Source organism: Drosophila biarmipes, chromosome 2L, assembly GCF_025231255.1.
Source record: "Drosophila biarmipes strain raj3 chromosome 2L, RU_DBia_V1.1, whole genome shotgun sequence".
Lineage (NCBI taxonomy): Eukaryota > Metazoa > Arthropoda > Insecta > Diptera > Drosophilidae > Drosophila > Drosophila biarmipes.
Window position 1 is genome coordinate 19,028,173 of NC_066612.1, and position 21,734 is coordinate 19,049,906.

The 21,734-nt window shown below is 43.9% G+C and overlaps 4 protein-coding genes across 6 annotated transcripts in view; 3 read left to right on the plus strand and 1 right to left on the minus strand.

Moving 5' to 3' along the window:
- The first annotated feature begins 240 nt into the window (after window positions 1-240).
- On the plus strand, window positions 241-6,455 carry LOC108033922 (coiled-coil domain-containing protein 102A). 2 transcript variants are annotated; one of them, XM_017108594.3, is made up of 9 exons: window positions 241-553; window positions 612-682; window positions 745-784; window positions 865-1,385; window positions 1,444-1,647; window positions 1,704-2,040; window positions 4,303-4,469; window positions 4,604-5,222; window positions 5,498-6,455. In XM_017108594.3, the coding sequence occupies exons 1-9, from the start codon at window positions 407-409 to the stop codon at window positions 5,504-5,506; spliced, it is 2,115 nt and encodes a 704-aa protein (XP_016964083.1). In that variant the 5' UTR covers window positions 241-406; the 3' UTR covers window positions 5,507-6,455. The 2 variants fall into 2 exon arrangements, with proteins under 2 accessions (XP_016964083.1, XP_016964084.1); XM_017108595.3 differs by lacking the exon at window positions 4,604-5,222 and having other exon boundaries at window positions 246-553.
- LOC108033923 (glutaryl-CoA dehydrogenase, mitochondrial) lies at window positions 2,161-3,711 on the minus strand. The gene is made up of 2 exons (XM_017108596.3): window positions 3,114-3,711; window positions 2,161-3,043 (listed from the first exon to the last, which is right to left on the minus strand). The coding sequence occupies exons 1-2, from the start codon at window positions 3,577-3,579 to the stop codon at window positions 2,250-2,252; spliced, it is 1,260 nt and encodes a 419-aa protein (XP_016964085.1). The 5' UTR covers window positions 3,580-3,711; the 3' UTR covers window positions 2,161-2,249.
- A 15-nt stretch (window positions 6,456-6,470) lies between the features above and the next one.
- On the plus strand, window positions 6,471-7,916 carry LOC108033924 (carbohydrate sulfotransferase 2). Its single transcript, XM_017108597.3, has 3 exons — window positions 6,471-7,172; window positions 7,229-7,405; window positions 7,512-7,916. The coding sequence occupies exons 1-3, from the start codon at window positions 6,583-6,585 to the stop codon at window positions 7,840-7,842; spliced, it is 1,098 nt and encodes a 365-aa protein (XP_016964086.1). The 5' UTR covers window positions 6,471-6,582; the 3' UTR covers window positions 7,843-7,916.
- Window positions 7,917-8,318: 402 nt separating this feature from the next.
- The window catches only part of LOC108033887 (carbohydrate sulfotransferase 4), a 29,696-nt gene continuing 16,280 nt past the window's right edge, over window positions 8,319-21,734 (plus strand). For both annotated transcript variants that reach the window (XM_017108533.3, XM_017108534.3), the window contains exon 1: window positions 8,319-9,493. In XM_017108533.3, coding sequence (XP_016964022.1) covers window positions 8,556-9,493 — 938 coding nt within the window. In that variant the 5' untranslated portion in view covers window positions 8,319-8,555. The remainder of the gene's footprint in view (window positions 9,494-21,734) is intronic.

Sequence of the window (21,734 nt, forward strand, 5' to 3'; positions counted from 1 at the left end):
TAATGTTAATATCGTAATACGTTTATTATTGTTTAAAAAGATTAATAGCAATGAAGAATTACGAAAAAGAAAAACTAAAATAATAATATTTCTTATAAATTATAAATGAAGCATTTTGAATTGTTGTTGCAGTTCTTTTTTCTAAGAAGTCAAAACGTTTTAATCACCCTAACCAACGGGTGATTTGGCAACCCTGCACCGTTGCAGGTTGGCCACTCACAACGGCTCGTAAACAACAACAGCTGTGGGCGCTCCCACGCGAATGGCACTGCAATTTATTTTCTGTATTCGGTTTGAGCTTTGTTCCAAATAACTGCAAAAACACAACCAAAATGCAACAATTTAGCTAGGAATTTGGCTGGGAAGAAGGACCAACAACCAGCGCTCTAGAAAGGAAACCAGCGAGATGTCACAGGCTGCATCCACGACGCAAAGTGCAACCGCTGCACCGGTGGGCAGCAGACGACCAGTGGCCAATGAAGTGGGCGGCGTGGGCGTCATTGGGACCACCATGTCGGCTAGATATGGCGAAACGGAGTGGGAAGCGCGGGAGGTACAGAAGTCTGGCTATCCGGATTTCCCTTATATTAATCCACTCTCTCCTCCCCCAGTCCCAGAGGCAAAGGGAACTGCACGAGGCTCGTGCCAGGGCGGCGCAAATGGAGAAGACCATGAAGTGGTGGTAGGTGGAGAGGCTAATCCTTGTTAAATTTCTCTGCTAATTACAACTCTTCGTATCCGCAGGTCCGATTGCACTGCCAACTGGCGGGAGAAGTGGAGTAAGGTAAGGAGCACGGTTGCCATAGCTTCCCAGTTGGTTCAATATCGCCGGTATCCAATAACAAAACTTTTCACTTTTCGCAGGTTCGCAACGAGCGGAACAAGGCCAGGGAGGAATCTAAGCAGCTAAGCCTCAAACTGGACGGCGCCATGAAGGAGGCCCACTCCCTGAAGCGGGAGAAGAACGATCTCGAGATGCAGATCACGCAGCTGAAGAAGGAGATGGAGAAGGTGCACTCGCTGATGATGAAGCACGCCGGCCAGTTCCATCGGGCCGACACCAGCGAGGATGCGGAGGCCAACGGAAGGGATGCCAACTGCTCGCCTGATATCTCCTCGGACGGCTTAAAGAATATAAATAGCGAGGATGGCCTGGTCACCAAGTTGCCCAACGACGTCAAGGACCTGGACATTGAGGAGTTCGCCCTTAAGGGTGCCATGCCCAAGCACCTGACCGAGTTGGATGCGGCGGCAGCTGCCGAGGAGAAGCGTTTAATTCAGCAGTTGTCCAAGGATGATTTCGACGAGGACTACTTGCTGCAGAAAATATCTATGCTGCAGTTGCGACTGGACGAGGCACAGAAAACCCTTCAAGCGGAAAGGGAGTGAGTAAACTCTAGTCCACCTACAATAGTATTTGCTAAAATGGAGAACATTTTGTAGTGAGAAGCTGGAGCTGCACAAAAGCATCGAGAAGCTGACACTGGAGATCCAGGATGTGCGCGGTCGTCAGGAGGAGATGCGCTCGGCCAAACAGGAGGCAGTCCGAGAGCTACTAACTCTTCAGGAGCAACATCGCGCTGAGATGCGCATCGTTAACAACTCGCTGCAGGAGGAGATTGCGGCCCGTGAAAATCTCGAGCGTCGGTAAGCAGGAAGGCACCTTATATGTTAGCCAGATTCTAATCATAGCATTACTTCAGCCTCACAGAACTTCGCACTGAGCTGGAGCATCTGCAGGCGGAGAACGCATCAGAATGGGGCAAGAGGGAGCGCCTGGAGTCCGAGAAACTGGCCATGGAGCGGGACAACAAGAAGCTGCGTGCCGAGTTGCGGGACTACCAAGAACGATCCGACCGCAAGTGCCGACCCATGCAGGCAAATGACGTGGAGGTTCGGGCATTGCAGCAGGAACTGTCCGAGCGCAACAAGGAGATCAGCGAGGTGAAGATGTCGCACGCCAAGCTAAAAAAGCTGCTGGCCGAAACGAACACGGAGCTGGGACACGCCGTGCGCCGGGCCGAGCAGTACGAGGCGGAGGTAAGTAAATCCACACCCGAAAACCTTATCGGATGATATATGGATCAGATTACACATATCAGCTTATCGCTCGAAGAAAATAAGCGAGTGCTTGGAGATGAAGCAGCTTTGATCGCCCAATCCAATTTGATTAACATTTATTCACATGGACAGTCAAACATAAAACTATTTAGTAAATGCAGTACTTTAGTAAGCTCCATGAAGGCAAGTTAGTTAGCGAATGCAGCTATTCCTGTTATGGCTCTTCCCAGGATCAAGGCGTGTATGTCGTGCGTTCCTTCGTAGGTGTTAACCGACTCCAAGTTCATAACATGCCTGATCACATGATACTCGTCGCTGATGCCATTTCCACCCAGCATATCCCTCATTTGGCGCGCAATATCCAGGGATTTGCCAGTGTTGTTCCGCTTCAGCATCGAAATCATTTCGGGCGTGTGCAGCTTCTGGTCCTTGAGGCGACCCAAATGCAGACAGGCCTGAAGGCCCAGAGCAATCTCCGTAGTGGCGTCGGCCAGCTTCTTCTGGATCAACTGGTTGGCAGCCAAGGGGCGACCGAATTGCTTGCGGTCCAGTGTATACTGACGAGCAATCTCCACGCAGGTCTCGGCAGCTCCCAGGGCGCCCCAGGCGATTCCGTAGCGGGCATTGTTCAGACAGCTGAAGGGCCCTGTGAAGCCCACCACATTGGGCAGCAACTGCTCCTCCGGCACTCGGACATCGTCCAGCAGAATCATACCCGTGGGCGAAGCACGCAGCGAGAACTTTCCCTCGATTTTGGGCGTGTCCAAGCCTAGGCCGGATATCTTGCGATCCACCAGGAAGCCTCGAACCTTGCCGTCCTCGCACTTGGCCCACACCACAATGACGTCGGCAATGGGTGCACTCGTAATCCAGGTCTTGGATCCATTCAGAATATATGTCTTGCTCTGGCTGTCGTATTTGGCACGGGTTTCCATGCCAGCAGGATCACTGCCATGGTTTGGTTCAGTCAGGCCGAAGGCACCTGGATAACGATATGATAAAATGTGGTTCCTAAGATGCCTGATCGCATGGACGAAAAGATTAGGACTCACCAATCAGCTTGCCCTCCGCCATGCTGGGTAGATAGCGCTGCTTCTGCTCCTCGGAGCCAAAATCATAGATTGCACCCATGGCGAGAGAGCTCTGGACACTTACGGCTGACCGATAGGCGGAGTCAACGCGCTCCACCTCGCGGGTGAGCAGTCCATAGGCCACACTGGAGACCCCGGCGCAACCGTATCCCTTGATGGTGCAGCCCAGGACTCCCAGGCTGCCGATCTCCTCCATGATCTTCTTGTCGAACGTCTCCAGGCGGTTGGCCAACTTCACGCGCGGCAGCAACTCCGCCTGACAGTATCCACGGAAGGCATCCCGAATGGCCACCTCCTCCTCGGTCAGCTGGCTCTCCAAGTTCAGCGGGTCCTGCCAGTTGAACTTGGGAGCTGCCACCTTGGAGCTCGAGCTGGCTAAGCGGCGCGCACAAGGCCTCAGTTTGCTGATTACACTTTGCGCAATCATTTTCCTATTTTGTTCTGGTTGTTTGGTGGGAAGTAATCAGCCGGTTCTCCAGAGAACAGCTGCTCGATTCGACGTCCGGCGAGAGAATGAAGAAAGCTCTAGTCTACAGCGAGAGCTTTTGCCCGTTCTTCTCGCGGGTTCTTCTCTTCTTAACGCCCCGCTTTGTTTACCCCAAAACAATATTGTTGTTATGCCCGATCCCAATCTGCGGGCTCTAAATTTTTCGCATTATCGCACTTATTCTGACTTGACGATAGAAACCAAGAGTGAAGTGAATGGGAAGAAATTTTTCCAATCCCGAGCGTTATCAACACTCAGCGGGGGTCAAGCTAATCAGTGAGATTTGAAGTCTGAAAGACACGCCCCTTGTATTGTCGTTGCATTTGCTGCGATTTATGCTTCAGAGATACATGAGTACATGGGTGTATCAACGTCCAATTCAATAAGTTCTTTGAGGTTCGAGAATTCGGGTTCATTTCTAAGCAATTTTTTTTACAAATTCTCCAAAGGCTTTAAAGTTTCAAAATAAGAAATGTCATAAAAGGTATAACTTAAATGGAAATCGAATAATGGATTAACCCATTATTATTATCGAAATTCTTAATGCCTGTACTAGCTTATTTCAGGGAATTATCTTATTAACTATTTAAATAATTTATTAATACCTCATACCTATGCCTGTTTTTAAATAAACAAATCCTATTATCCTATTCCGTTTTCAAGGTAAAGCGCCTCCGCCAGCGCGTAGAGGAGCTAAAACGGGAACTAGCAGGTGCTGAGGACGAACTGGATTCGGCGGTGAACCAAGTGCGCCGATTGCAGCGCTCCAACGATGAGCTTGTGGGACAGACTGAGGGGCTACAGGTGCAGATACAGCACCTGCAGAATAGGTAAGACCCGCCGAAATATTCACTTCTACACACTCATAAGTCTGAGGACTAACTCTAATAACAACTAACCTTCCAATGGTGCTGGCTTGGCTAACAACCTAACTCCTAACCCCCTCCTAACCCACCGAAACAAGACGTGCCCCGAGTCCCCAGCTGCGGGGAATGGGCGGGGTGCAGTTGAGGAACAAGATTGCCGTGGAACTGCCCAACGATTGTCTGCCGAACATCAACGATCTCCGCCAGATCTTCGATGACTCGCAGGCGTGTCTGCGGAGTTCCCATAACGGCAGCGACGCAGCTGCTCATCACGCGGCTTCTGTCAAGCGATCCAGTCACACGGAGCGGACGCTCCTCCAGCAGCAGCAGAACAGTGCAGCGGCATCTGCAGCGGCGGCGGCAGCGGCAGCAGCAGCCTTCTATGATGCCAAACCCACGCATCTCGAGGAGAACATATTTGAGTCAAAGTCCCGGAACCTGGAATTCGAGCGGGCCAAGCAGAAGTTCGATAATCCCCATGGTCAGCACCATCACCATCACCAGAGACAACGATCCGGAAATGGGCGGTATGGAAGTGCTGGAAGCAATGCCAGTCGGGCGAATCTTGCCCTCCCACTGAAGGGTACGACCAACGGGGGCAGCAGCTCCGCTTCCAGCAAGGATGAGCTAAATCGACAGCTCTATGAGAAGGAGCAAGGCGCGGGCTATGCCAGGAACAGCATTAACCTAGATGGTCTCAAAGTGTCCGACGACGAGGTGAGATTGGAGGATGAGGTGGAGTGATTAATATTACAGTTTCGAGACGACAAAAAACAAATCAACAAATAATATTTTATTATTTAAATATTTTTTTTAATAAAAATCTGTAGTAAGAACTGATGATTTGGCATAACAACATACTAATATAAAGCTTCATTAACAACTTACCAACTAAACCAAGTATAATTTGTTATATTTTCATTACTTTCGTATCCACCTCTTATAAATATCTGCAACGTAATATAATAATTTGTTTTTATTTCAAATTACAGACTCCGTAGCTACGGTTCGACAAGCTTGCTGCTGGACGATGAGACCGAGGGTAACAGCGATTAAGTAGGAACCAAGACATTTGAGGGCAGTAATGGTATTAAACCTTTAGTATTAACTTTCAAGAATGCGCAAGTACTTTGATGTTGGTAGAGCAACAATCCCAAATGTGAACCCCTTTGCCCTGCCAACAGGTTCCTTAGTTCTTTCATAAGTAACAACTATCGCAGATTGATATACGTATTTCGAGGTTATAAGATATTGTATATCCTCTTTAAAATACTTATGTATAAGATGTTTACTTTTGCGACTTATTCCCATCATTAGATCATCAGTAAGCTATGTTCAGAGTACAACTATAAGCTTATATCTTCAATAATATTCCATGTATTTTAGGATAACTTCTTAAACTGCTTTTGCTGGCCATAAGAGCTTAACTCGCAGAGAAAACGGTTGTAAGGGTCGATCTCCTTCACACGCCTTCATCCTCATCAGAAACCCTTGCCTTGATTAAAAATGAACAGACTAGGTAACAGATATACCAACTTATATACGTATTGAAGTATAATGCAGGTTCAAAGTTTGCGGAGTACGCAGTTAGTGCCAGAAATCTAAAATTTTACGAGATTTAACAGAGGATTATTAATACGCTGCTAACTATTAATCGGCATTAGTTTATATGTTACAATATCGGTAGCTATCACTCAAAATTTCCAGATTTTTGCAGTTACGTAGTCCGAAACTCTTATTTTTCAAAAGATTATCAATTTTTAGCAGCATAGTGGATCTTATACAAAATATTTACCTATTAACAACTCGAAAGTATTTACGTATTATAACATAGCAATACTAGTATATTAGTTATTGATAAATAACAATTTATTATTAACTTTTAAAAGTATATAAAATATGAATGATATGCCAATAAAGGTAGCATGTTACAAGATTAACGTACAATAATTCAAAGGATTTTTGGAATCGGAATATTTTTGGTTCAGCACCTGCTGTCAGATCAAAACAGTCTAGGAAAATTTAAAATAAATTTAAAATTGCCAGTGTGGGGCTTAGGAAAAAGTAAAAATTTAAAATGCTGCAACTTTCGCGTTCTACAAAATTCACCGGCGTTTGCGTGGCCGTCTATGCGACCTATGTCCTCTTCATATTCTTCCTGCTGCCCATTCTGATGCCGGATCCGGTGACCCTGCAGCGGACAGTTTTGGCCCACAAGGCGCGTCATTTGGGGGATCTGAGCAACTTCACCCTAGAAGCGGGTGGCCAGCCCATCCGTTCGATGCTCGTTACCTTCCGGGGATCGGGTGCCCTGACCCTGCTGGACAATTTGGCCCACCAGCCCGGCTGCTACCAGCACTATGCTCCGCTCATGGCCCACGAGAGCCGCTTGAATGCGGAGCAGGAGCACGAACGCGCTTTGGAGGAGCTGGAGGCGTTGTACAACTGCAACTACAACAAGTCTGAGCAAATGATTCTCTGGGGAAAGCGATCCACTGTCTTTCGACGCTTCTACGGAGCCCAGGCAAAAATGTGTCAGACGTACAGCGAGGAGATCTGCTGGAATCCGGAGACGATGGCCGCCGTTTGCAAGCTCTATCCGTTCATCAACATGGCGGTCTACAACTTGCGCCTGAAGTTCTTGGCCCCGCTCTTGGAACGCGAAGGGTGAGTGGTTTTTGGGTCTCGGTTTTGGGCTTCCTTAAATATTTGTATTTTTCTAGACTAAATTTGCGAATGCTGCTTATCGTCCGAGATCCCCGGGGCACTATGTATTCCCGTACAAATAACAAATGGTGCACGATTGAAAAGGATTGCGAGGTGAGGACCCTCTGCAACGATATGGTCAGCGATCACCAGATGATTGAGACGCTACAGCGATCTTATGCACAGCGATTCAGGTGGGTGAAGGCGTTTCAAATATGTCTTGCCTTCGTTTTGGGTGTAGTATTTTTATAACATACTTCAAGTTCATCATAATTTATTGGTCTATCGTTTGGCCCACAGCGTTATGCGTTATGAGGACTTGCTTTTGCAGCCCGAGGAGAGTATCAAGCTGGCATTCGACTTCTTCGGCGTGCCATTGAGGCGCCCCAGGACCAGTTCCCGAGGGGTCCATCCGCGCAGTGGTCTTGAGGCCGAGTCCTTCGGTTGGGACATTCGTTGGAGGTACTCCAACCCGCCCGCCCACGAGTGGATGAGCAAAATGAAGGTGGCCGATATAAAGGCCGTGCAGGATGTATGTGTTGAGGCCATGGACTTGTGGGGCTATCGCTTAATCCAGGACTTTGATCACTTTTCTCCGGAATCTTTCGAGCCCATCATGGGAAAGGCTTAGACATTTGTGACGGGGTGTAAGATTGGCAGTATAAGACTGAGCCATCAGTAAATAAAAATGTGCATAAATCAAAACCAGAGACAATTTTTTTTGGCTGACTCCCATTAAGTGCATTTTTGAATTAAAATAAAGAAAATTGAACTTTTTAAAAATCGAATAAAAGAAAAACATCTTAAATAGCGGCTAGCAGTTTATTCATACTGCCCTCATAGTTTAAGACAATTATATTGATTATCGAAATATCGTTTAAACTCGCAGATTCCCAGAATTTGTAGTAGTTTAAAATTAGTTCAAATATAAGTTATTTTGGGAAACCTAAATGTTAGTCCGATGTGGTTCAAGTATAGGCTACTTGCCTAGCGGAGTTCTCCACCGAGGCTGGCGCCTGTTCGCCGTGATCCAGTGGATTATTTAGGGTATTTTTCCGCCGCCTTGGTAAGCTTCCATGGTATGCTTTCATCTTCGACCAACGGTCACTTTGTTGTTGTCAATCGTCTTGGTCGCATCGGTTCGGGTCGCGGAAAATCCAGATAAAATCTCGGGAAAACAAAGATAAACCCACGACGCGACTTCCGCAGCGATCTGCAATGCGCTCGAGTTGAGGGCGCGGTGATAACTATGTGCGAGTGGGAGCGAGCCCATCAGTGATTTAGCAGGAGAAGCCAGCGAAACCAGCCAGAAATATCAGCTTCCCAGCCAGCAGCCAGTGACCAATGAGCACGGAGAACGAGGGGAACACGGAGGAGCACCTGGAACTGAGTCCGGACCTGGAGGCGTGCTCGCTGCTCGGCCAGCAGGACCCGTCGAACGTCGATCCCGGCAGGACACGCGCTAAGCAGCGCCTCAGCTTGAACGGGAAGCGGCGACGCAGCCGGATGTCGCGCAGGGCCAATCTGATCGGCATCTGCGGCGTGAGCAGTTTGTGCATCCTGCTGCTGATCGCCACCACGCAGCACCGTCCGCTGACCACCCCGTTCAACCAGGCAAATGGCCGGGATCAGGGTGGCGGCGCTCTGGGCTCGTCCGTGGACGGAGGTCCCTCCAATTCGCTGTCGCGCAGCGCCTTCTACGACCGCTTCCAGCAGCAGCTGCAGCAGCAGCAGCAGTCCACAATCGTCTACAACCTGACAGCTACTATAGTGGATGTCCTGTCGGCTCAACGGTCGCGCATCCTGGCCGAAATGGAGAACTTCGAGTATCCGCGCGGCGGAGCCGAGCGACTGGCGGACATGACGCCGGAGACGAACGGCACTCCGGTGCGCAGTGTGGTGGTCACCTCGTGGCGCTCCGGCTCCACCTTTCTGGGCGACATCCTGAACTCGATCCCCGGCAACTTTTACCACTACGAGCCCCTGCTCGACTTTGGCATTAAGCAGATCCGTGATCCCGACGACCAGGAGCTGGCCGTGCAGAACTTGAAGAACCTGCTCAACTGCGACTACTCGGACATGATAGACTACTTGAACTTTGGCAAGACGCACACCTATCTGTTCGAGCACAACACCCGCCTGTGGGACGTCTGCAGGGAGTTCCCGCGCTTCTGCTGGCGACCAGCCTTCCTCACGCGCTTCTGCCGCCTCTTCCCCATCCAGAGCATGAAGACCGTTCGCCTGCGACTCGCCCAGGCCGAGAAGCTGCTGGAGGACCAAAGGTGAGTGGGCTCACATATCCGGGGAGAAAGTGAAAGCCTCGCAGCAGGAGTGTTTATGCGGGGCCTGTGGGCAAACGTTAACCGGAAAATATTTGCCTATCTGCTTGGTTTGTTTGCACGCAAGTCAATGGGTTTGCTGGATTGCAGATAAACTAAACACTTTCAGACTGATCCGTTCAATACATTTTTTTCATTGTTGCAAAAAGGCTTTCGGCAAAACATATTTTGCTAAGTCTTTGTTGAAATGGCTGTAATTAAGCCTGCCAAAAAATTTGCTTTTTATGTACTGTTAAAATAAATTTCACTTAGATATTTAATATATATATAAGTTAAATATATATTTAGCTTTATTTCTTTATAAAAGACATTTGTTGCGAAATACCAGTTACCAATGATAAAATTATATAAATCAATTGCTTTAAATTTTAAAAACTAAGTTCAACCTAAAAAATACGGTTTTAAAAATAACCTACTTGGCCCCTACTAACCTAATTTGGCCCCTATAATACAAAATTAGTTTGATAAACAGATCTGAATTTATCGATGGGTTTTTGTTAAATACAAGAATCCTTATTGAAGAAAGCAATACAAAAATACAATATTTCAATATTTTTGTAACGTTTGCTTAAAAAGATATAAAATAATTTCGGAACATCGACTGATCAGGTCTTATAAATTAATACGAGTAAAAAAAAAATTAAATTAAGAAATTACTTTACTTTGTTTATGTGGCAGAAATATACATTTATAGAGCTTGCATGTTTATCGCTAAATGGTTTACGCCTTGTTAAAGTTTCTCCACCCAGAGTCCGTCAGTCAGTCATTCATTCAGTTGCCCAACATTTTCTCAATTGTACTCTATCCATACATTTTTTATCTGCGAGCAGGCCAAGGCCCTGTTTTGTGATAAGTTTGAGGAATACAAGCTACATTATTTTCTTAGTTTTGCCACATTAACTCTTAGGGTGGACCACTTATCGGGCCTTTTAAATGAGTAACGCTTATGAAAAAACATTTTATTTAACTATTAGCCTGTGTTTTGCATTCTGATTTGTATCAAAAGCTATTAATTTCGTGGCTGTAATTATCGAATTCTTTTCCCATTCATTTATTTCCCAGTCGATATAATTTTAACACTCTGTCATATCTCTGATTTACTTGCCAAACACAAACAAATTATCGTTCCTGTTTACTGCTGTAATTACTTGTTGGGGTTTCCGAAGTTTTAAAACAAGATAGTGTTTTAAAACTATGTATGTGTTTATACTGGGGAGTTTGCGGGGAATCGGAAGATTATATTATTGTTAGAGCTGTTTAAACGGGCTCCAGACGTTGATTGCGTTATCAGCGGGACTCTGACTTTGCGAGTGGTGAAGCTCAACCGAGTTAGCTTCCACTTCCACTTAAAAATAGTTTAAATAGCCCTATATCGCCTTTGTAGTTTAGGTTTCGAATGCAGATAAGAAATCCCTTATGATTAGTTTGACAGCGCATAATAAGTTTACAGAAGCTTGTTGGGCTCTTATACTTAACTAATTCGTTATCAAAACATATTTAGAACTTTGCGATTATCAATTAACTTGTAGGTTATTAAGTTATTTGATAACGTAATGATTAGATCCCGCAGTTTTCGGGGAATCGCCTGTTTTATCACCTGAAAACGAACAAAGACAAGCACTCTTTAGAATCCATTTCCAAGGTATTACCTTTCGGCTGAGTGAAAACTCCTTTTTATCAGCGTAAATCCTCGTCAATACAATCAAAATCGAGTCTTTCTAAGGCATTCCCCAAGGGCCGCACACAAAAGTTTCATTTACATAAGTTCCCATTTAAAATGTAAGCCGGCCAACAACAGCAGAAATCGATAAAATTAGTGTATAGCAATCTCTAGCTAAACAAACCAGCAAAAAGTAAACAGAAACCGAAAATGTATTTGATTGATGTGGGGTTCTTGTTCCATGTTCCTTGGCCCAGCGCGACCCTCATCCATCCACTGGCTTTTGTGGCTTGGATTACACTGGGATCTCTCCTTCTGCTCCGATCTCTCGTGCCTGCAAAGGACACTGTGGATACGTATTAGATTCGGCTTTTGTGTTGGCTCAGTTGTGTCAATGTTATGCAAAGGATTCCCAAAAACAATTTCAATCGATGGAAACGAGACTGACATTTGTGCACAGATTTCAGTTCAATAAATAAACGAATTGATGGAGATAAAATGGCTGAGTGGAAAATGTCATTTATAGCATTTTCCTTGTGCGTATGAATGTCAAAAGAAATGTGTAATGTCTTTTAATGGATATTTACCGACATTGAAGCGGTCTGCGTCGTTATTTCCCACTCCTCCCCACTTGTGCTTCTGGCAAAACAAAAAAAAAAATACCGAAAACAATTAACACACTAACTCATGAGCTGAACGTACTAAGTGTAGACTCTCTGGTAGACAGCCACCCGGAAGTTGGACCAGTAAATTAACCAACTCTTGGCTATGGCTGGCGGAATTTCTCTTTTGGCCTGCTATCTTTGTTTTCTTAGTTCAGTGCGCCTCTTATCTTTTTCCTACGCCTTTATGTTGGGTATATCCTAACTTTTTAGCTTTCGAAATGGGATTTTTCATATTAAATATCAAAATATTTCGTTTGTTTCCCAAAATATTTGTTCTATTTTAAATTGTGTTTCTTAATGTTTTACTACGCCTTTTATGATGGTTGACTTAGCTTTTGGAATAGATTTTTTTCTGTTTTGAATTGGGCCTCTTATCGTTATTCTACGCTTTTATTGTTTAGCTTTAAAAATTTAATTTCTTGACTAAATAAAAATAATCATCATAATAATAGAATATTGCTTGGTTCTTGATATGTTTTTAATTGTTCCCCCTTTTGTTTTTCTGTAAAAGTTTAAACATTTTTTGGTTTCCCTATAACTTTAAATATGTTCTTGATTTTAAAGTTTAATTGTCCTATGTCCTAACTTGTTTAGGGTCTGAGTATGAGTTCTTCAAGTAATTTGTAAATATCATATTCATCTTTTGTTTTTTTTTGTATTTCCTATTTATATGATATTTTTTATTCCTCATCGCCGTAATTCTGTTATTTCAATTTTGTACTGTGCTGCTGAGCTCCATTCTAAATAGGAAATTACTTCTTGAAATTAGGTTTCGCTAAGGGCACTTAAGTTTCTTCCTCCACTCGGTTGTTTGTATTCCACTTCGCGGATTGCAGTAAAAATTCTTTCACACTCTGTTAACGCCAAGTCTTGCCCCGCTGGCCCCGGTGAAATGCATCAAAATTCCGGAAACGCTGGCCAGCACTTGGATTTATGTTTCTGCGGGCCAACATCATCCCAGTGAGGGCAACTAACTCCCCGTGGCACACACTTAGCCACAATTTGGGTCAGTGCGCGGATTGTGGGGCAAAAGCCGTGTCTGGTGAGTCACTAAGCGGCCGCTAACTCGGCTTCTAATTGTCGATTGGCCGGCTCTGGCTGGGAGTGCCCAGAATTTCGGGGACCTAGCCGAACCTTTCCCACAATTATCGCGCATACGCCACCGCTGGAGGGGCTCTTAAATTTAGTGCCGAATGACCATTTGTTTTATAAATCACACATTATTTTTATGCGATTTTTCATGGCCTCTTTCCCGCCACTAAGGTGCGATAAGACAGAGAATGTGCCTAATGAAACGAATTACCAAATGGGGGAGGTGGCTTTTTGTTCGAACTCAGCCATGATTTCATGAGTCAGACGTTTATTTCAAAATTTATTATTACACTTTTCATTGAACAATGAATGCAAACATGTCAAAGTGATAAGCGAATGTATTACTTTACTAGTGATTTATATTTTGCAAAATGTACGTTGAAGCTTGTATTTAATTTATATTTGTATTGCAGTTAATAAAACTATTTATATTCAGGGATTATTTTGTAGAATTTAAAGGCAGGGCTGTGTTGAATTTCTTTACACCGTTCGTTAAGTCTTTCCAGTTAGTTTTTTATTTAATTTTCCCGACGCGCTGGGTTTTGTGGCCGCTAACTTTGAGGGGCTTTTGGCATCAAGTAGATTAAAATTTGTGAGCATTGAAAGCGCCCGCAGGCCGCGGTGTTTGAAAGAAGACGGAATTCCTCCCACAAAAAGTGAGTAGCATCCAGCGTCTGCCAAAAGAACCGAAAGAACCGCACAAACCACAAAGAGTTTGGGCCCCAGTCAGTTTTAGTTGGCTTATAATGAGCAAAGTGGCCATTAACTCGAAAACTTCTCTGAGCTGCGTTTTAAAGCGGGCCAAGAAGAAGAAACTGGCAAACAGGCAACAAACACTGAGAAAGAGACGGAAGAAGAAGCCGCTAGACGTCAAGACCCCGCAGTTTTGGGCTGCTGTAGACCCCGGTTCTCGGAAGCCCATTGCGCCATAGACTCCATTCTGGGCCGTTTAACATTTTTCTCGTTTTGAACTTTTGACTTGACAGTTTTGACAAAAAGTATTCGGCTTGGAAGGAGACGGATGCAACTGGCGACCAATCGTGAGTTCACTGAACGCTCAAGTAGAATCGTTTTGGTGCCCCATGCGGGTGTATGGATTTCCCTATAAAGGGGTCGATTGTTGTAACAATAATTTTATAATATTTACCAAAAGCCTTTTCTCCATCTTAGAGGAGAATATATTATTAATGTAGTGTAAGCCCATAATCAAATACTCGTGTACCTTGCACTAAACTTTCTTTTTGCCAAACAGCTGACTTGTTATCAAATCGCATTTGACCGAAATGTGTACAACTAGTCAGTCAAGCCCCCGAAAGAGCATTAAGTCCGCTGGTCTATATTTTTTCCGTCCGCCAAACTTTGTATCTTATTGCATTTGCAAAAAGCGAAACGAGTTTCGTTGTTGTTGGCTCGGCTAAACCTTTTTCTTCGTTTTGCCTGCTGCTGTTGCTGATTTCGGTACGTGTAGAGATCGGCTCGGCGTAAATGGGTGAAAAGCAGCAATAAAATTGTCGGGGGCCGAGCGAAGATGGGAGGGAGACCCCGGACTAGACCCGGCCAGAAACTCGACTATGACAAACTCTCTTGGCCGGCAGTGAAAGTGATTGATTTTTTTCTCCACCTCACAACATGCACGGGGTTTCGCTTTTTTCAGTGTTTGGGCGTACAAATAATTTCTAAAATCGTAGCTAGTACACTGGGTTGGAGTGCTTATATTGCTCGTTGTTGTAGCCTATTTGTTTTTCGTCTCCGTTGGAGTTTGATGAGGCGTTGGATGACGCTAATAATGGCAAATAATGATAAGTATAGAAATTTTGGTCAGAAACCAGTTAAGCCAGTTGGCGCAATTCGAAGTGTGGAGGAAATAATAGTTTGATATGAAACGAATGAGTTGGGATAAGGGATAGTTAGCACTTGCGCTTCTCCAAAGGCAAAACTTTAAAAATCGGGTAGTGAAAAATGATTTTCCAAGGAGATGAAAATGTATATGTACATCCTGAGATGATGAAGGCATAAACAGGTGGCGGCATAAATGGTAATATAATATTATTATGCAAAGAACATATTTTCCTAAGAACCAACGCGACCATAAACATTATCCGCTTATAAAAACCGTAGTAAATGGGTCCAGTCGCTCCGGGGGGCCTTTTCTCCTGTCGTCCCATGGCTTTTTCCTGACAGAGCCGGCAAAGCGTGTGAAAATTACAATGATTTAGTGGCTGAAAGCAGCTCATCGATCAATAGAATCGATCAGTTGGATGCAGCTAACGATGCCGCAAACGCAGACCGCAGCATCTGCTGCCCCAAAACGCACAGAAAATTGATGAACCATTCTGCCGGAGGAAGGTCTGAGCCTGTGTCCGTGTCTGTGTCTATGTTTTTCCCCCTTTTCGGCCCAAACCACAACCAAAACTAATGTCATAAAGTTGCAGTAGTCCGGTGGAGGACGAGCAGGAGGGGGCTGGGGAAGAGGCTCAAATCGCATTAGGCGATGCGAACCTTGTCTATGGCTACTTACAGATTTACAGCGCGACGGTTCAGCCATAAATTCTGCCTGGTAATTGTGCGGCCCAGCTGAAAAACAGAAACGGAATCTGAAAAACCAGAAACCCGAAAGCTCTCCTCAAGGCTGGGTATTGCTGATTGGAGTTCCTCTTACAGCTGACGGAATGAATGAAGAACACAGACGTTCGTACTTCTTGTCCGTTTTTCCACTTTGTTCTCCTTTTGGTTTGGTTTTTGCAGCTAGCTGGTTTGTCTGTCCGCGTTTAAAAATAAACAAATAAGCGCAGATGGTGTTTGGTAATGCCCACTATGTTGGCACATTACCTAATGAGTTTGCTTTCGGTTAAGTAAAAAAACTGGGTTTTGCCGGCGATAAATGTTTTGCGAAAGGCGCTAAGTTCTGTTTGCACCTCACCGAGATCTTTTTTCGATTTATATTATTGGAATTAAAATATTGAATTTGGTTGAATTTAGTAAACGAAGATAAATGACTTGAATATACTCCTAACAGTTAATAAAAATAACAAACATTTTCGGATTCTACGAGTTAATTACCTTTTAAAAATAGATTTCCCATCTTCTAGTAATAAAGCATGTTTACTTTATGATATGATTGTTCTTTGATCAGATGTTTGTACTTAAAAGTTGTTTAACGCTAGTTAAGTTGTTTACCATTTTGTGACACTTGTAATTCCTCTTAAATAGTGCGGCAAATTGTAATCTCATATTGTACTTATATAAACCCTTATTTCGCATTTATTGACTGTGATAACATTTTGGAACCTTGCTTTTATTAAATCAACCAATGAATGTTTAAGGGTTATGCTTTTATTAGAATATGTTAACTTTATAAGACACAAGTTCGTAGATTTAATTCTCTCTCCTTTTTCCCTGTCCAGAAACTCTTTTAAATTTGATAAAGATTTTGGCTTTGGGATTGCACTCATGAAATTTTTATTTAGTAAAATTGCTAGACCCATTCATGCAAACCAAGCTCGCTCAACTGTTGGATTTCGATTTGGTTTTTTATTTTCAATAATTCCCTATCAATGTTACACGTTTTTTATAGATTAAGTATGCATTGATTCAGAAGCAAAAATCCGCTTAAAGCTCTTCTCTGGGTAGTAAAAGTATTTCTATTTTACTTTTAATGACCGGGAAAAGTTGCAGTTTTTGCTCTTGCTCTCACCTTGCTTGCTTTTAATTGCAACCATAGAATAAATAGTCGCCGTCGTAGAAAGTCTTCAATTTCTTTTCTGTGAAAACTTTTAGCGGGAAAATGTAGTCGTCAATGTCATTGTGTTCAACCTTACCATTTGTGAACGTGTTTTCCTCTTTGTTTGGCTGTTTGGCTGTTCGGCTGTTTTTCCACCTCTTTCCTTTTAATAATTGTGTGAATTTCACAGAGTTGTAATGTAAAGTTTTCTTTTGGCTGCAAACCAGCCGGAACTTTTCTGCGGCTGCCCCAACAGTTTTCACTCTCTCAAAAGTGGCTTGCATCGTTTATCATTTTTCTCTCTTTGTGCAATTGATTGTTTTTATTTTTATTCTCGTTTCTGGAGGTAGTTAAATGTGGCCTGTGGGAAAGTTTTTCAATTGCCTTCGGTTGGCTATGGTTTTATGGACCCATTAAAACTCTCAAACTGCGGTGTTGAGCATTTGTTTAGGCATTTGTTCTAATTCCGTTTGAAATCGGTGTTAAAATGTAGTTTACTGTGTGAAATAGTGAAATTTAATTGCAGACAATTACTGTACTCTGTAGCTTGTTTATAAGTCCGAACCCATTTCCTTCCCAATTTGAAATTTGCCCTAAGCTGAACATTGTTTCTAAGCCGCAAAACACTGGCTTCCGTTTTGAAAGAAAACTTTTCGGTCTAAGTTTTTGCCCCAACACTTTATAATCTTTTCCAAATCTGCCCGCCTCCGTCTTTTTCATATTTCCGCAACATTTTCGCTAAGCTCATTTTTGTTTTATGCTTTCTATTCCGTTTTTTAAGGAGCGCTTCCAACGCGAAACAAATTTCCTGTCTTCAGTTTCGTTTTTCCTATCTCCAGCGGGGTTGGTTCTCGCAACTAAAGCTGGTTGTTTTTGGTAGGTGGCTCCCATGTCGGAAATCCAATGCATTTGGCCAACCCAATCCCTTTGGCCCGGCTTGGACCGCTTCACGTCGAGTCTGTGGCCATTTATTTATGCATGTGGAGCAAGTTTTTCGCCTCCTCACTTCACTTTTTAAATGATCCTTGTAGGAGAAAAGCGAAAAAATTCGAATCGACCTTGTCTGAATGGAAATCAAGGGTGTGGGTGTGGGTGCAAAGGGGCCTGCCATCTTGTCCGACATGTGGGCGTCTTTTCTGGACTGTATTCCACGTAAGTGAGCCATAGTCGAAGCATCGAGGAACCATCGAACCAGTGAAGCGGAGTGAAGTGCCCTGATTGCATAAGAACATTCTTGTTTGCCCCCGGGCAAAGTGTCCCCCCTGCCAATGGAGGCATGTTTGAGGTCCTCCGACGACGAGGAGAAGGTCGAGCAAGTTGCTCAACGATTTATGGCCACTGGCGGCGCTCGGCAAAATTCTACTTACCTTGGCATAAACGAAATGAAATAATTGAAGACCCCGTGTGTGTGTGTTTGTGCACTGCAGGTGCTCCAAGGGTCTTAGATTATGGATAAGGCAGAGTGCCAGGGCAGCCGAGAACAATAGGTGTCGGGCAACTCCCTTTCAGGTTGGAAATACCTTGGCGGGAGTAGTGAGAAAATATGCTAGGGATGAGGATAGCTTTCGTTCTCGCAGAATTAGCATTAAATATTTCATAAGAATACTGGTCTATAGCTATATGATATTCGACCTACAATGAGTGGTACATAGAGTTTCTTCTCTTATCAACCATTTCGGTATATACGTCATATATATTCCATATTCCATTGTGATATTCTTTGGTTGAATACTTCTAGCCTTTGTTTAAAGCTGAGTTCTGAGAATATTATTTATAAATTTCTGTGTGTCATAATTTCTATATATTTAGGTTTCTCTAATATCCAATGAATTTGGATCGGTATTTTTCTTATTAACATAAGCAGTTCAACTTTCAGTTTAGTTAACAGTGTTCATATATCTGAACCCCTTTGAAATAAAGCAGTTCGGTGAATTTTCGAATATTATTATTTGGCATGTTTCGAGAATTGGAAAAAGCGTTTACATAGGAATATTTAATGAGAAGGGCATTACTTTAGAGAAGATTTTTCATTTTGCGATGTTCCCGGGCTGCGATTATGCACTTATCAGTGACCTCGATAACTCTTTATTCTGGCAAAATTCGTTGGCTTAGCGGGCACATTAAAACCCCAGCAAAGTGCTTGAACAGTGCTCCCCCGGAGGCACCCACTGCATTGGGCCAGCAATCTAAATTACCGCAAAATCCCAGCTGCTAGGCCAACCAACTAGGAACACCAACTCCATCCCCTGGAGGGACCTCCACTTTGTGGCTATCATTGGCACAAGGTACAGATCCTGACCTCCCTCGCTGCTAAACACTGTAATCTCCGGACTGCACTATTTCTGCCGCTCTACCTTTTCGTTAGAGATATATTAGCCTAATTTATGCGCGAAAGTTTTCCATCCCAACCGAGCGGAGGAGGGGGAGGAGGAGTGGGGAATCTAAGCCTGAATGGCTGAGCAATTTGCGTCCATGACTGTTAATGATTGAGTGGAGCCGGAGCTGGAGTTGGAGTGCAAAGTCAGTGAAGGGAAAAGAAAAGTGTCGTGGGGAGGGGACAGAGGCCCAGTTTCGATTCGGATGCGGATTCGGTCTCCGGAGCCAAGCCAACTGCAGCCCGCATTATAAATTGTTTCTAGTCATGGCACGCATTATGTTGCCTCGTACCTTCGATGCAGTTCCCTTCTCAGCCAGCTGGCGGAGAAAAGGGGTAGACGACTTTCTCTTTTGGCCGGGCTCATTAAATTCCGTTCACACCGCCGCCGTTGTGGGTAGTGTGCACGGCCTGCCTTTGGACGACTTCTGAGTGCCTTGTCTTTGGCAGTTAATCACAATTTAACTCGCTGCTTAACTGGGTTATTGTCATGACGATGGGGGAACCGATCTTCTTTGTTTTAATTTTGCCGGCTGAGAGTGGCCAGGGGTAACTTAGTGTGTGGTCCGGTTCGCTTCGGCCGTCGCTTTGCTTTTCCAATAGTAACCAACTTTAGTAGCAGACTTTAAACATTGTCATGCCGCGCTCGTTGTTTTCCTTTGCTGTTGCCTAATGTTTTTGCAGCCGTCGTGTATCCGCTTACATCAAATACATTGCAAGAACAATTCCGAGCAACAAAAGCATCTCAAGCGATTGCAAAAGCCAAGCAAAAAAGCACCCAGTAGATACATTAGAAAACTTCCGTTGTAACGGCTCTAGATACTTTCATGCCCATTCCTCTTTGGGCTTGCTGTTAATTTTTTACCTCCCGCCTTTTGCATTTATATTCATAAATGCATGTACATTGTACGGACACTGAGAGAAAATTATAATGAGGAACATCACTAATTTGGTATCTAAAAAGTCTTCTAATCTCTACTCTTGTCCATGTAGTATAAAAATATGAAGGCATTTGGACAGTAAGTACACTTTCATTTACTTATACTAGAAAGTCTTCCAATTTTCAGTGTATTAACTATTATACTGTACTAAAATTTGCATAACCCGGTTAAAACATGTACATTTTCGTGGAATATTTAAACAAGTTTTTTTAGTTGCGCAAAGAACATCCATTTCCTGAAGTATTCTTTGCAGTGTATGTTATTTGTATTCGCTCTTCTCCTTGTCACTCGCTGAAATACATAAAGACACAAAACTGTGTCGCCCTGTTCATTAAAAAGCAAATGGCCAGCACTTGTTAAATTAATAAACGACAAAAGAAGTGGAGGAAAAAGCACTGCGCTATGGCAACCGAGCTGCAGGAAATGGACGGGGTCGGCGGGTTCGGTGCGGTGGAATAACTTCTGGGACCGAGAATGCTTTTTATGTTGGTTACCCCGGGTTTCGAGTTCCTTGGCTCTTCCGGGCTTTAAACACTGTTAATGCTGCATCGCAATGATCCCTGGATTTTTGGCAATCACTTAAATTTAACAAATGTGTGGAACTTAATTAATTCATTTAATCGATGCGTTCGGTTTGGGTTTTATAGAATTCCTGCCGAAGAAACCTCAAAAATTTGGTAAAAGAACCTCCTTTTTAAGTTCCCAATTCGCTTACACAATCCTTGACCTCAAGCTGCAAAAAAAGTTTTTCTGTAAATTGATTTTTGTGCTGGGGCTTACAGGCTGTTTCATTTTGCTGCCGGATTTGCTAAACAGATTGTCAACATTTAACCTCCGACCGTGACTTGGTTACCTTCTCCGTTTCCTGCTTCCTGCGTCCTGCATCCTGCTCAGCTTTGTTTCCCTATCTCAGCGAGAATCAAAGACATAACATCCTACGCCTGACTTTGCTTGGTATTTGGTTTGTCAACGCTGGCGGTTGGAGATATATTTTTATAAGAGAATAAAAACGCCAGGCTCCGGTTTCCCAGTTGCCGGGTGGTGCCTGCACCTCAACCTTACGGTGGCACGATGTCCTGGCCTTTATTTTCTCTGGCTTCTGGCCAAGGCAAAAAAAAACGGTGTCTTGCCTTCGCCACACGTTCTCGAGACTTAGCTTTTGCGTTTTTCCGGCTTTCTTTTTACACGCCAACAAGGACTTTCATTTGTGCTACCCCTTACCCACTTGAACTGCCTAAATTCCATGCTCGAAACGTACTCCACATACATATTTCATTTCGCTTGAGTTTCTGTTCTCCCATTTTCCCTTTTCTTTTTTGGCAACACGCAAAGCAAGGAGATTTGGGGCTGGGAGCTAATGCCTGCTCCAACAACTAATTCCCATAACCATAAGTTGGCATATGTGTGTGCTCCGGAGTACATCTGTCGGTCGCACGTGTAAGCTGACCTGGCCCAAGGTCGGAGGCCCTTTCCTCACGGGCAACTGAATTAGCGGGGCTGGCTGCCCGTAAATTAATTCAGTTGAAGGGGGATGGGTGGCAATCTACATATGGGTAAATATCTTATTAAAAACCCTTCTATAGCTTATTGGTGAATATTATAAGTACACATGAATAAAATTTAAAAGAAGATTGGCAAACTTATCAAAGTTCCCACATTGTATGTTTATTTTAATTAACTCGAATACATAATTTTTTAAATGGACTTTTGTAGGGTACCTAATATCTAAAA

Bases quoted from the DNA above. Each gene is read 5' to 3' on its own strand.
- LOC108033922 (XM_017108594.3), top strand. From the start codon at position 407: ATGTCACAGGCTGCATCCACGACGCAAAGTGCAACCGCTGCACCGGTG. The intron at 554-611 runs GTACAGAAGTCT...CTCCTCCCCCAG, and splicing joins CGGAGTGGGAAGCGCGGGAG to TCCCAGAGGCAAAGGGAACT. The intron at 4,470-4,603 runs GTAAGACCCGCC...CACCGAAACAAG, and splicing joins ATACAGCACCTGCAGAATAG to ACGTGCCCCGAGTCCCCAGC.
- LOC108033924 (XM_017108597.3), top strand. From the start codon at position 6,583: ATGCTGCAACTTTCGCGTTCTACAAAATTCACCGGCGTTTGCGTGGCC. The intron at 7,173-7,228 runs GTGAGTGGTTTT...GTATTTTTCTAG, and splicing joins CCGCTCTTGGAACGCGAAGG to ACTAAATTTGCGAATGCTGC. The intron at 7,406-7,511 runs GTGGGTGAAGGC...TTTGGCCCACAG, and splicing joins TCTTATGCACAGCGATTCAG to CGTTATGCGTTATGAGGACT.
- LOC108033923 (XM_017108596.3), bottom strand. From the start codon at position 3,579: ATGATTGCGCAAAGTGTAATCAGCAAACTGAGGCCTTGTGCGCGCCGC. The intron at 3,044-3,113 runs GTGAGTCCTAAT...ATCGTTATCCAG, and splicing joins GGCGGAGGGCAAGCTGATTG to GTGCCTTCGGCCTGACTGAA.